General features: G+C 38.8%; 1 protein-coding gene across 2 annotated transcripts in view; it reads left to right on the top strand.

The window, feature by feature from the left end:
- The window catches only part of GRM4 (glutamate metabotropic receptor 4), a 184,999-nt gene that overhangs the window by 128,262 nt on the left and 41,256 nt on the right, over positions 1-15,481 (top strand). For both annotated transcript variants that reach the window (XM_075195731.1, XM_075195730.1), the window contains exons 3-5: positions 6,940-7,156; positions 8,022-8,157; positions 9,407-9,561. In XM_075195731.1, coding sequence (XP_075051832.1) covers positions 6,940-7,156; positions 8,022-8,157; positions 9,407-9,561 — 508 coding nt within the window. The remainder of the gene's footprint in view (positions 1-6,939; positions 7,157-8,021; positions 8,158-9,406; positions 9,562-15,481) is intronic.

Here is a 15,481-nt window from a genome sequence, read left to right as displayed (position 1 = left end):
AGGTACATTATTCGGTGCGATTCATACCAGTTGATGGTTTTTAATTTATATTGTGGTGACCCACTCCTCTACGCAGTCCAGGTACATTATTGGTGCGAATCGTACAAGTTCAGGGTTTTTAATTTATATTGTGGTGACCCACTCCTCTAAGCAGTCCAGGTACATTATTGGTGCGAATCATACAAGTTCAGGGTTTTTAATTTATATTGTGGTGACCCACTCCTCTACGCAGTCCAGGTACATTATTCGGTGCGATTCATACCAGTTGATGGTTTTCTTATTATATATATATTGTGGTGACCCACTCCTCTACGCAGTCCAGGTACATTATTGGTGCGAATCATACAAGTTCAGGGTTTTTAATTTATATTGTGGTGACCCACTCCTCTACGCAGTCCAGGTACATTATTGGAGCGAATCATACAAGTTCAGGGTTTTTAATTTATATTGTGGTGACCCACTCCTCTACGCAGTCCAGGTACATTATTGGTGCGAATCATACAAGTTCAGGGTTTTTAATTTATATTGTGGTGACCCACTCCTCTACGCAGTCCAGGTACATTATTGGTGCGAATCATACAAGTTCAGGGTTTTTAATTTATATTGTGGTGACCCACTCCTCTACGCAGTCCAGGTACATTATTGGTGCGAATCATACAAGTTCAGGGTTTTTAATTTATATTGTGGTGACCCACTCCTCTACGCAGTCCAGGTACATTATTGGAGCGAATCATACAAGTTCAGGGTTTTTAATTTATATTGTGGTGACCCACTCCTCTACGCAGTCCAGGTACATTATTGGAGCGAATCATACAAGTTCAGGGTTTTTAATTTATATTGTGGTGACCCACTCCTCTACGCAGTCCAGGTACATTATTGGTGCGAATCATACAAGTTCAGGGTTTTTAATTTATATTGTGGTGACCCACTCCTCTACGCAGTCCAGGTACATTATTGGTGCGAATCATACAAGTTCAGGGTTTTTAATTTATATTGTGGTGACCCACTCCTCTAAGCAGTCCAGGTACATTATTGGTGCGAATCATACAAGTTCAGGGTTTTTAATTTATATTGTGGTGACCCACTCCTCTAAGCAGTCCAGGTACATTATTGGTGCGAATCATACAAGTTCAGGGTTTTTAATTTATATTGTGGTGACCCACTCCTCTACGCAGTCCAGGTACATTATTCGGTGCGATTCATACCAGTTGATGGTTTTCTTATTATATATATATTGTGGTGACCCACTCCTCTACGCAGTCCAGGTACATAATTGGTGCGAATCATACAAGTTCAGGGTTTTTAATTTATATTGTGGTGACCCACTCCTCTACGCAGTCCAGGTACATTATTCGGTGCGATTCATACCAGTTGATGGTTTTCTTATTATATATATTGTGGTGACCCACTCCTCTACGCAGTCCAGGTACATGTTTTGGTGCGATTAAGACCAGTTGATGGTTTTCTTATTATATTGTGGGGACCACTCCACTACGCAGTCCAGAAAGATAGCTCGTTGCAACAGTTTGGACTAAGAACTATATTGTGAGGTGTTCAGAATACACGGTAAATTAGTGGAAATGCTTGTTATTGAATGTTATTGAGGTCAATAATAGCGTAGGAGTGAAAATAAGCCCAAAAAATTGATTTTTTAACTTTTTATGCTTTTTTCAAAAAAAATCCGAATCCAAAACCTTAAATCCGAACCAAAACCTTTCGGCAGGTGTTTTGCGAAACAAATCCGAACCCAAAACATCGAGAAAATCCGGATCCAAAACACAAAACACGAGACCTCAAAAGTCGCCCGTGCACATCCCTAATATATATATATATATATATATATATCGGCGCTTCTCATGCACAAATAACCTGCTGCTGAAAAAATGAGGAACTGTATACAAATAATGAGAAAATTCAGCGCATAGTTGATAGACAATATGACTGGTAATATATTAGGATATGCACGTGGTATAGAAATGTTATAGCTCTTCTGCGGAAAAAGTAGTTGTTTTAAAATCTTACCCTGCTCTTTCCCTGCTGCAACTAATGGAGTCCTCCTCACGATGCGGTGAAATTGATTTGCTGGAAGGGTTTTTGAAGAGTGATAATCCAAATAGTTCCAAACAGTGTGCAGCTACGATGTCGGCTTTCTCCACCCGCAGTGAAACGCAAGTGGAACGCACAGATCCTCCTAGCGCTTCCTGTGTGGACGGATGCCCGTTAGGTTCAAAAAGGTTCAATAGTATAGATGTAAATGACATCGTAGCTGCACACTGTTTGGAACTATTTGGATTATCACTCTTCAAAAACACTTCCAGCAAATCAATTTTGACGCATCGTGAGGAGGACTCCATTAGTTGCAGCAGAGAAGAGCTATAACATTTCTATACCACGTGCATATCCTAATATATTACTAGTCATATTGTCTATCAACTATGCGCTGAATTTTCTCATTCATTTGTTAAGTAATACTTGCTGTTGTTCAGTCGCGAGGCAGTCCTGGAAATGGATCTGGATCTGTGTTAGCCTGCGTGGCAGCTGGAATGCACGCTAGTGTTGCTAGGCGCTTGACTAGAGACCCTCGTCGATAGTGATGACGTGTAGTGGGCGTGTTCGCTGCGGTGCTGCTGTCCGCCAACATCTGAACTCCAGTGTTCCCCGTAAACTCCACCCCAACAGCGGAGGGGGCGGAGCTTTAACCCCGCCGGGCCTATCGGTGGATAGTCCGGCTGTCCGGCAGGCCAGTCCGAGGCTGCTTGCCATAGCAAGAAGCAACAAGCCACAAACTTTCTGTTGATTTATTGTAGCCATTATATTAAAATAAATTGTAGTAATTGTACAGTTCAGAAAAGAATTGATGAACATACACTATACACAAAGCTGTACAATAGAATGAATGGTGATGATGTATTTCCTGTTTCTGAATCTTTGTTTGTAGGTGTTGTGTGTGCTGATGTTCGGCTTATATTTAAATTTATTTAGCATATTGCTGCTGGGAGGCAGCTGGGAGGCCATAATATATCTGCACAGTGTGTACAGAATCACGATAATTTAAGACAATGGTTATAAAAAAGAAAAAGCCCTGAATTGTACAATAGTCATTTAAATCATCTATAGTGTGTACGCATGAATTGGCATCCTGATCAGAACTTCAGTCATTGGTAAAATTGCTAACGATATCGCATCGTTAGAAATTTTCTTTAGTGTGTACCCAGCTGTACTGAGTAGATTCTTTATGTTTCATGCAATGTGGTTGACCTGATTCTCCAGTATTTATCCTGTGATTTTTTTGAAGATTGTGATTGATTTGTGAAAGCTGACTCATGCAAGCACACAACTGGAGAGACAATGTACTAGTTAACTGCCTCTGTGATCATTTTTTGTTAAACTGTGGCAAGGGATAATTTTTATTGTCATGAAAAGCGGTAATAAACATTCAGACATGTAACCATGATCACAGACATTTTAAGAAATGTGCATCATAAAGATAGAAAAGGTATATACAGAAATCAGATAAACTGATACATATATACATCATGCTTGCCAACTCTTCCGAAATCCAGGTAGGTCCCCCAGACTCCCGGGAGAGCAGGCAATTCTCCAGCATTCTGCACACTTCCTAGTGAAATGGGGAGGATGGGAGCCTGAATGACAAGATTTGCAGTGAATCGTGTCATTTTAGCCCGCCCCATGACAAAATGCTGATTCCGATGTGGGAGGGGGGAAATGACGTGGTTGACCGTGCCCCGCCCCTACCGCCATCCCACCACAGCCCCTATCCGGCATCTCCTGGAGCTTCATATATCAAAGTTGGCAAGTATGATATACATGTGCATGTAGTTTAAGGCATGTGGCACTAATACCCACCAAAATGACATGAGTGTCCTGTCTAACTTTGCTGCAGCATAGCGTCTGAGACCAGAATTTTAGAAATATAATCTGATGATGTAAGGAAGAGGGTGACCTTCCTACTGTGACCTTGTGAGCTTACATAGAAATAACTAGAGATGGGCGGGCTCGGTTCCCCGAGATCCGAATCAGAGTAGCGAGCCGAGCACGCTCGGTACTCTCCCGCCCATTCAGATTCGAAATCGAGGCAAAACGTCATCGTGACGTATTCGTTTTTCTGAGCTCGGTTCTCGCAAGATTTGAAAAGCATAAATACCAGCCTCCACAGCAATCCATCACCATTTGACAGAGGGAGAAAGCAGGGTTAGGTCACACTGGCTATATCAGCGCAGGGACAGTAATTGATTGTATTCAATACCATTGTAATCAGTTGTTACAGCAGTAAGAGGAGAAGAGAGGAGGGTTTTTGTTCAGTTTCTGGCACTCCAAGTGCTGTTGGGGTGTCTCCCATTCTTTTGCAGAAATTTTTCTGGCTGTCCAAAAAGTCCTATTTTGCAGCAGTGCCAAAAAATATATTTAGCGCTCCCATTTGTTTTTGGGATGTCCCCCATTATTTTGCAGAAATTTATCTGGCTGTCCAAAAAGTCCTATTTTGCAGTAGTGCCAAAAAAAATATATTTAGCACTCCCATTTGTTTTTGGGGTGTCCCCCATTCTTTTGCAGAAATGTATCTGGCTGTCAAAAAAGTCCTATTTTGCAGCAGTGCCAAAAAAATAATATTTAGCACTCCAAGTGCTTTTGGGCTGTGCCCCATTCTTTTCCATTAATATTTCTGGCTGTCAAAAGTCCTGTTTGTCAGCAGTCTAAAAAAATAATATTTAGCACTCCAAGTGCTTTTGGGGTGTCCCCCATACTTTTGCATTAATATTTCTGGCTGTCAAAAGTCATATTTGTCAGCAGTATCTAAAACAATTTGTAGCACTACAAGTGCTTTGGGCTCAGAATGGATTCAAAGCAGTCCACATGTGAGCAGAATGAGCAACCAGGTTCTGTCACCAGTCCTGATGGTAGTGTTCCCAGTACGTCATGGGAAAGGCGATGTCAAACTACACAGTCTTTTGAACCCTTCTTCTTGTACGGTCACTCGTGACAAAGCAAGACCAAGTAATTTGGAGTTTAAAAGTGGTGCACAACTACTGTTACGCGTCAAAGCCGAGCTGCAAGAAAACAGTAAGGCATTAGAGGATAATGTTTGCTCTGAATCAGAAATGACACCAATCCCTGTGGAGAGTCCATCCAACAGTGGGATGACTAATCGGGAGCATTCTGTTAGTGTACCCATAAAGAGGGGCCCTTTCAGCAGTTCTGCTGATGTGTGCCTGAACAGCCCGAGTGTAGCCGGTTATACACAAATTGAGGATGCCACTTTGGAATTAGAAGAGGGGGAGATTTGTGTAGGCGACGAGGGCGCTAATGATGATGTTGATGATTATGATGCAGACAGATACCAAATTGCCTTTCTCAATTTCTATTTATATTCTAGATTATATAACGGCTGAATAGTTTTCTATTTTACTCCTAATGGAGAGGAGATCTGATGCAGATAGATACCAAACTGCCTTTGTCCATTTCTTTTTATATTCTAGTTCTAGTCTATGCAGGCTGCTTTTGTTCTATTTTACTACAAGTGGATGGGGGGGGCTGATGCAGACAGATACCAAACTGCCTTGGTCCATTTATGTTTACTTTCATATTCTACAGTCTATGCAGGCTGCTTTTGTTCTATTTTACTACAAGTGGATGGGGGGGGGGGCTGATGCAGACAGATACCAAACTAATTTGGTCCATTTATTTTTACTTTCTAATTCTACAGTCTATGCAGGCTGCTTTTTTTCTATTCAACTGCAAGTGGAGAGTGTAATATACACCCAAAGAGGATGGCTGCATTACCAATAGGCTAAGATGAAGAGGAAGACAACCAGGTTTGTGTGCAGAATTAAGACACGGCCTACCAGGGATTAAACTGTTTTCTTCCTAATTTATTAGCTTTAGAATTACCTTACTTATCCAAGAAAGAGGTGGGGCACTAAATTAGGTTATTTTATGCCCAAAAACATTGATTTTTAAACAAAATTGCAAAACAAAACCAAACAAAACCAAAACCAAAACACGCAAGGGCGGTTTGGCAAAACCAAAACCAAAACACGACGGTAATCCAGATCGAAAACCAAAACCAAAACCAAAACACAGGGGTCAGTGAGCATCTCTAGAAATAACGCACGGTAAGTTTACTAAATCAAAAAATGAATCACCTTAATATAACCTAAATATAATAATACATGCAGGACTGCTCTAAATGAATACTGAACTGTTTCTATGTGCTATACCTGCATGTGTATCCAGTCAATCCAGAGATCTGGAAAGCTTCATCCAGTTGCCCTACTTCTTTTTGAACCAGTTCACACTTGTGATTATCACACATTTATAATTTGCCATAACATGACATAAGTTAATAGCTTATGTAACCTTATTATCTACTTCACTGAAAGTTACAGTATTACAACCTGTCATCAGCTGTTATTTTCTCAGAAATATAGTATTATCTGCAGTGTTTTTTAATAAAGTTGCTCATACTTGCCTACTCTCCCGGAATTTCCAGGAGGCTCACGAATTTTCGGCGAGTCCTCAATATTCAATGCCGTGAATTTGTGCATTTTATAGTGGGGGCGGGGCTATGGTGACGCGACAACATCACCACCCCCTGTCACATAACTCTATCCCCATTAAACCTGTCTCTCAAATATGTATTTTCCGATAACTCCCTGAAATATTTACACGCACACGCACACACACACACACACACACACACACACTTGCATTAACATACAAAATGGTGCAGTAATAATTTGCAATACATTTACTGCTAATGCACTGTTGTGTGAAATTCCATTATTATTGACACATGGAAAGAGGTTTTATGTATGGTCCACTTAAAATCTTTCTTATCCAGACCTTATCTCCTGTACAGAAAGCATCCACCGTTGCTACTATTAAATTGAATTCAATTTCTCAATCTTCTACTCCCCACAGATTCCACAAGTGAGCTATGCCTCTACTGCGCCAGACCTAAGTGACAACAGTCGATATGATTTTTTTTCTCGTGTGGTACCATCTGACACTTATCAGGCTCAGGCCATGGTGGATATTGTCAAAGCCCTGAAGTGGAGTTACGTATCTACACTAGCATCTGAAGGCAGCTATGGTGAAAGTGGTGTGGAAGCATTTATCCAGAAATCCAGGGAGGACGGTAAGATAGAAAAATGTATATACATTATTATTAACAAGTTCATAACCTGAAAACAGTTTGAACTATTTTACTACTATTTGTTATTTTATGTTATCTTGCATTGTAACATGTTAGGTAACAATATGACGGTGGTAATCATATCACCGACGCTGACAAATTCGACACACTTTATTCCTACAAAAAAATCCGAAATGTGACAAAAACGACTAAAAAATAAAGAGACTTACCCCGCAGGTTAGCCACTTTAAAAGAACCTTCATCTATGTCGTGCTGACGTGAAAGTGAAGTGCCGGAGACCTGTGTGTTCGGAATCACTGCCTGTCAGCATGGCTCTTCGATCGGAGATGTGGACCTTCGGTTTTCATGTAAGTCTCTTTATTTTCTAGTCGTTTTTGTCACATTTCAGATTTTTTTGGTAGGAATAAAGTGTGTCGGATTTTTCACCACCCATAAGATATACCCAACCCCAATATGACTATTTCTGTAAATACAGTATGTACAAAATACAATTGACCCCTTATTCAATGAAACACAAGGCTAGAGAAAAATCATGAAACATGAGAATTTAATCTCAATAGATTTTTTTCACTTGGGCTTTGTGTAAACATCAGTGGTGAAACTACTATTAGTGTGGCAGGTGCTGTGCATCGGGGCCCATGGAGATAATGAGGCTCACTGCATGGCAGATGCAGAGTGTCAAGGACCCCGGTTCCCTCCTCCTTGCCTCCCTGCACTGGGGTCCACAGCTCTCTAGTTCCGCCTCTGGTAAACCTTATAGAGGTTATTTAAGTAAATGTCAAGTACTACAGTGTGATTTATCAGTTTTGAATGCACACAGTGGAAATTAATTTTCTTATATCTGCAGGAAGTGTGTGTGTGGCACAGTCAGTTAAAATTCCACGAGAGCCAAAAGTCGGAGAGTTTGATAAGATAATTCGACGACTTCTGGAGACATCCAATGCCCGTGCTGTCATCATCTTTGCCAGTGAAGACGATATCAGGTGAACTGTGGGTGGATATTTTTGTATGCCAATCTTTCAATGAATTCTTGTGCTAAAGATATCAATATTGGCATAATAAAAACTATTAATTTCTCTATATTTGGATAATTGCTGTGCATTGGGTTGTATTTAGGAGGAACTAAGCACTTAAGTAAGTGTTATTTAATACAGACAAAGCCTAATAAGCTTGTAGTTGTGGTAATGTTGTGGAGAAGGTGTATGAATTGTGTCTGTCGACTGAAATCCACACTGTTTTATTATACCTATTAAAACTCTATATTTTGCTAACTCTGCATATGACAAATTCGGCCTGATTCATTAAGGAAAGAAACTAAAAAAAAATAGTAAGTTTTCTCCTGGACAAAACCAAGTTACAATGCAAGGGGTACATATTAGTTTATTATTTTGCACATAAGTTAAATACTGCCTGTTTTTTCATGTAGCGCATAAATACTTGATAGCTTTATGTTTACACTGAACCTAACTATAAATATGTCCCAACATTTTAAATTTATAAACCCCCACCCCGCCAATGCAACATGGTTTTACGAAGGCGCTAAGTTACTCATTCTTTTGGCTTTACTTTCCTTAATGAATGAGGCACACAGAGCTCTACAATGTGGATTCTAGTCTTGGTAGCTGCTTGTCATCCCTCCAAATTGCTGCTCTTGTTCCTCTGTGGCAGACTTCCAGCCTAAGGATGCAGATATAGGTTCAGCACATACAGGATCAGATTTTCAAAGAGACTCCATACCTACAAGGTGCATTTAGGTATTCTGGTATCTACCTCTGTTTTTTCCCCTTTTAACACCTACATTTTTTGGGGATGTTCCCAGTGATGCAGCTAAATACCCACATTTTGTATCGAAGCACACGTCACTTAATATCATGACATTCAGACTCGCATCCATGCGGCTATTGTATATCTGAAGTTACATAGATAGGGAATTTTTGACAAAGCATGTGAATTTTGATAAATGCCTTGAAACCAAATAGAAACTGTGTTATAGTTAAACAATCTTTTAGAAGCAGCATACTGAGTGATTTTTGCTGGCTGAAACGCATGCCAATTTTAATTAAAATGAGTGATAATGGGGTTTGCAGTAATTGCATTTGTGATGTAATCATAGTTGACATAACAAGGCTAATAAAAGGCTAATATTCATTTATGTTTTATATCTCACTTATCCCTTTATTGTATCTTGTTGTTTTATTTTAATTTTCTTGTTTCTCTTTCCTTCTTCTACAGGAGAGTGCTTGCAGCAGCAAAGAGGGCAAACCAAACAGGACACTTCATGTGGGTTGGCTCGGACAGTTGGGGCTCAAAGATCTCACCAGTCCTTCAGCAGGAGGAAGTTGCAGAAGGATCCGTCACTATATTGCCCAGAAGGGCATCCGTCAGAGGTTTATTAACATACTATTATTGGATATTATTAGCGGCCATTGCTGTTGTACTAAACATCAACATTTCTCTTTCTCTGTATAATATGTATGGATACATATGATATATATATATATATATATATATATATATATATATATATATATATATATGTACATATAAATACACATTGCCTGGCAGCCTTTTAAACAAGGCTCACAGGTTCCAGCATTAATCATTCTGACAGCAGAACAGAAGACCCAGACTGGGCCTTGTAAATGGAGCCCACCCTTCTCTTCTCCATTTACATCCCAGGGACCCTTACCAGCTTTTTCCTAAAGCTGAACATCTTTCTGGGAAGGATTTTCCAAATATATACACTCTTCCTGAGGTTTTAAAACATGTAGACTAGAAACCTGGGACTAATATACCTGGCAGCAGACACTATTCCAGTGTCTTTGTCACAATATCTATCTATCTATCTATCTATCTATCTATATATCTACCTATCTCTTTATATATATATATATATATGTATATATATATATATATATATATATATATATATATATATATAAACACACACACACACACACACAACATTACAACCACCTGCCTAATATTGTGTAGGTCCCCCTCGTGCTGCCAAAACAGGTCTGACCCGATGAGGCATGGACTCCATAACACCTCTGAAGGTGTCCTGTTGTATATGGCGCCAAGACTTTAGCAGCAGATCCTTTCAGTCCTGTAAGTTACTAGGTGGGGCCTTCATGGCTTGGACTTGTTTTTCCAGCACATCCCACAGATGTTCGATCGGATTGAGATCTGGGAAATTTGGAGGCCAGGTCAAAGCCTTGAACTTTTTGTCAATTAAAACCATTACTGAACAATTTTTGCAGTATGGCAGGACACATTATGCTGCTGAAAAAGGCCACTGCCATCAGGGAATACCGTTACCATGAAGGGGTGTATATGGTCTGCAACAATGTTTAGGTAGGTGGTAGGTGTCAAAATAACTTTGACATGGATGCCAGGACCCAAGGTTTCTCAGCAGAACATTGCCCAGATCATCACACTGGCTCCATTGGGTTTCCTTCCCATAGTTCATCTTGGTACCATCTCTTCCCACATAATGTAAAGGAAAATGTGATTCATCAGACCAGGCCACACTTTATTTCCTTATTCCATGGGCCAGTTTGTGTGTTCCCATGCCCATTGTAGACGCTTTTGGCGGTGGGCAGGAGTCAGACTGGGCATTCTGACTGTTCTGCGGCTGTGCAGCCCCAGAGGCAGCTAGCTGCGAAGCACTGTGGTAACTTTTTCAGCAATTTGTGCTACAGTAGCTCTTCTGTGGGATTCGACCAGAAGGATCAGCCTTCACTCCCCCATGTGCATTAATGAGCCTTGGGCGCCCATAACCCTGTCACTCGTTCACCGGTTGTTCTTACTTGGACCACTTTTGGTAGGTACTAGCCACTGCATACCAGGAACACCCCACAAGACCTGCCGTTTTGGAAATGCTCTCACCCAACTGTCTAGCCTTCACAATTTGGTCAAAATCGCTCAGATCCTTTTTTGCCCCTTTTTCCTGCTTCCAACACATCAACTTATTTGCAAAATAATAAACTAATTTGCACCCCTTGCATTGTAACATGGTTTGTCCCAGAGGACATTTACGCCTATTGACTATTCTACTATCTACATTATTGGCTATTATGCTATCTATATCAGATTATTAATCGGATGATGTGTCTTGTTTATTATAATATTATTAGGATTCTCATCATCATTTATTTATATAGCGCCAGCAAATTCTGTAGCACTTTACATAGTGAATTTAAAATCACACAAGGATAAGGGGGCTTTTTATTTTATTCCAACACAACCACTGTACACTATATTATCTATTGACTCATTTTTTTAAGGATCATTACTAAATATTAAATGTAACTTATGTCCATTTTAATGGCAAGGAATAATATATATATATATATATATATATATATATATATATATATATATATATATTTATAACTCTGTATCCAATGTTAAAATATGTCAGTTCAGAGGTGATTGTATAAGAAGATATCTTCTTTTCTGAAGTTTAAAATACATTCTGTTAAATGTAAGCTGTACAACTACTGGTATATACCTAAATCTATAGTGACCAATTGACAATTTACCAATATCATTACAGGCCTCTCCAATTACTTTGGCCCTCTTCCCAGTTGCTAATCTAGAGAAATTTAGCTAGCTGAAGTAACATATTTGTATAAACTAGGCATAATTGCTTACATACACATGTATAGGGATAGGGATCTTCAACAATAAAATTCAGGATCTCATCTAATACCTCAGGTAAGGTATTGCGGCATCATCCCACACATAGTAAAAAGAACCTAATTAAAACTCCTAAGAGATACACATGTACTATAATGTAATACAGTCTAAAAACTTCATTTAATGGAAAAAAATATATAATGCATATACATAAAACAGTTAAAACACATGCTTATCTGAACTAGATGAAGATTCTTGAATCGATAGATGAATTTCCAAAGTCCCTCCTGCCACACAGGGTCAGAACCAGTAAAGCAAAAATAGGGAACTCTTCATCCAGCAGACTTCTTCAGGGGGTGTTGTCCACAATGAGAGTAAATATGAAGTAGTCATCTTCCTTCTCACATTACTTTAATGGCCCATCACGAGGCCATGGTTAGAAGAAGCTAAGAAAACTCATAAATCTCTAAGAATATAATATGCGTAACCTAGCTACATTCTTAAAGATAAATAAAATTCAAATGTAAAATGTTGTTGATATTAGATAACCAGAAGTAAGACAATACTTCCAAGTGCACTATTGACAGCCAATCAAAGGCAGAAACCTGAAATTCCAAGTCATTTTCCCACTGTCTAAATGAGTATTGGATCCCTACCTCCTTTTAGAGGAGTTAAAAGTGAGGGTGATTTTTTTCATCTCCAAATCAGGTATCCTACAATAGAAATCTTTTACTGGAAAATGTGAGGCTAGTATCTTCCCTAAAATGTTGGTATCCAGAAGAAGAGGAAAATGGGCCGGCATCCTGGTTTCCAAAAATAAAAAATATTTAATAGGTAATACTGATATTAGTATTAATTTTAGGCGTTTTTAATTTATCTAGTCATAAGCTGAAATTCAAAACATCTTTGTATGATAACAAAGGCTTGTGCTTTGCCCCGACACAAAAATTTCAGACCTTTATAGAACTGAATAAATTTGTAAGGAACTGCATTTTTTTTTATTTAAAAGGATTCCTGTTTTGGGAACACGTCTACATATTTTAATCATTCAATTTGGATTTGAAATCAGCATCCAAATTTTACCCCCTGGAATCAAAAAGTAGTTGTATTAATATTTTTTATGAGAAAGTAAAAAAATAATAATATGTGAGGTAGACCATAGATTGAGCCCTAGGAGAGCTAAAAGTAATTTAAGCATGCTTTGAGAAATGTTATGTACAATGATAATTTAATGTAATCACATTAGCTGATAATGTAGGTGGGATTGTCCTTTTAGACAAGGACAATTATTTTAAGATAGCATTAGGAACAGCAGTAATTGTTATGAACCTATTAGTACTGTTTTGCAGGCTATCTGCTGTCTATTATGTTGTGACCATGGGCACATATTATATGGAGGCTGGACCTTTATCTGTAAGGCTGGGTACATACTACAGAAAATTTCCCCTATGCGATATCATTAATGATTTTTCCCAACGACAGAAAGTCCCGATTAACATGCCAATTCATGTGCCCACAATATACACGTCATACACAATTTACCTTTAGATCTGTGCTCTTCATCTGTCATAACAATCGGCTGAAAAGATGGTGATACTGTAAATTCTATGGAGATCTGTCTACACTGCAGGTTGTAAGTGCATACACACTGCAGATTTGAACAACATTGTTCCATTGTTGAACAAGATTTTTAGTCCTTTTATAAAATCAAATCAAATGCTACAATGTACTTTGGAACGATAATCGTTCATCGTTGGAGCGAACATACTAATGTGATATCGGGACGAACAGTCGTTTATCATGTGATTGGCCTGATAATCGGCTGAAAACCTATAGTGTTTACTCATCCTTACACCTTAGTACCAGCTGCTTTAAATAATCACCTGATCCAGACAGACCTTTCCTGTTAAAACATTCATACACTATATACACTAGCGTTTCCATGTTACCTTTTCTGTGCTGCTTAAAATCCTATCTGCTCTCTGGTATCTGACTCTGGCTTGTGACCCCGGTTATTCTGCTTGCTGCCTGGACTAAAACCTTGCCTGTGACCCTGATTACTACAAACTGTATCATATGCGACTGTGATTCTTACTGTCCTGTTATCACCGGCTCTGGATCTGGTTGGTATCCTATCATAACTACAATGCTAGTTGTTTGAATTGGCAGCTGTCTATTCCACAATAAAGTAATTTATTACACAATTTATTTGCAATGGTAGTCGTATTCAGGAAATACTAAATATACATTGGGATATTTTACTTACAAATCCCATCCTTAGAGTGGCCTCACCTAGCGAACTAGCGATTGTATTTTAAAAAACTAGGAATCTTAAAGATATGGTTGCTTATAGCTTATTTAGTACTAGAAGTAAAATCAATAAAACACCTTACAGACCCTTGTGGGTTTTTTTTAACTTGAAATCAATTGTAGTTATACTGTTTATAAAATTAAAACTGTAATGAATTATATGACAACATCATCATTGATTTATTAGAATATACATATAGATTGAAATATGTTGGGGGAAAAAAACATAATTTAAAAATCAGGATAGAAGAACATATTAGACACATTAAGGGGGAGATTCCACAATGTCTGACTGCGCACATGCTATTACTGTAAGGATTTTTCAAAAATGAGCGTAGATTTCAGCCTCAATATTGGCACAGTGTGTCTATGTGGACTGTTCCGGAGACATATTGCTCTGAATTGAATCTCCACTAAGAATAGAGTCTAATCTCACTCAGTCTCAAAACACTATTCAACCCACCACAATTCCAATTCATTTTACATTGATAGCGATTGAGCATGGTTATGTTGAAGAAATAAGCGGTGACTTGGAATAAAAATCAATACTGAATGATGCTTTTGAAATTGTATATATATATATATATATATATATATATATATACACATAAGATCAGCCACAACATTAAAACCACTGACAAGTGAAGTGATTATCTCGTTACAATGGCAGCTGTCATGGGGTGGGATATATTATCACATGAGTGGCAGGACTGGACCATGGAGCAATGGTACAAGGTGGCATTGTCTGATGAATCATACTTTCTTTTACATCATGTGAACAGCCATGTGGTCTTTTACCTGTCTAAGAGATGCCACTTTCTTGGAGCCCCCTCCTGATTAGGACATTGTTTGCATGCTGCTGAAGGGGGCATAGCTACATCATGTTTAGGACATAGCTGCACCCTTTTAGGGACATGTCTAGTGTGTGAGAAGTACTAAGTCGGCCCCTAACCTCCGTACAAATACATTAATGTGTGTACCATTGGCATATGTGTGCAGCACCTGCTCATTGCCCTTTGCAATGCAGACAGGTATTGAGTGGGCCATACCTCTTGGTTGTTGAGAAAATAGTCCTGACAGTCAGGATAATGGGACAATCCCATTAAAGCCCCTACCTAAAGTGCAACAGTTGGAAGGTATGCAGATGGGGGGAAAAACAGCTTTACTTTATACATTTCTGATGTAAAGAACAAATAAATATAAATACATAACAAATAAATAAAAATGTGTGTACATAACATAATATGACTTCAAATACAATTAGCAAAACAATTTAGGTGAGATAAATCAGTGCTACTGTAAAGACCTTTAAAGTACAGACGCTTCCAACCAAGTGTAAGTGCCATAACTCCC

The sequence above is a fragment of the Mixophyes fleayi genome, chromosome 2, assembly GCF_038048845.1.
Source record: "Mixophyes fleayi isolate aMixFle1 chromosome 2, aMixFle1.hap1, whole genome shotgun sequence".
NCBI lineage: Eukaryota > Metazoa > Chordata > Amphibia > Anura > Limnodynastidae > Mixophyes > Mixophyes fleayi.
Note: the sequence above shows the minus strand (reverse complement) of the source record. Positions and strands in the feature narration are given on the sequence as shown.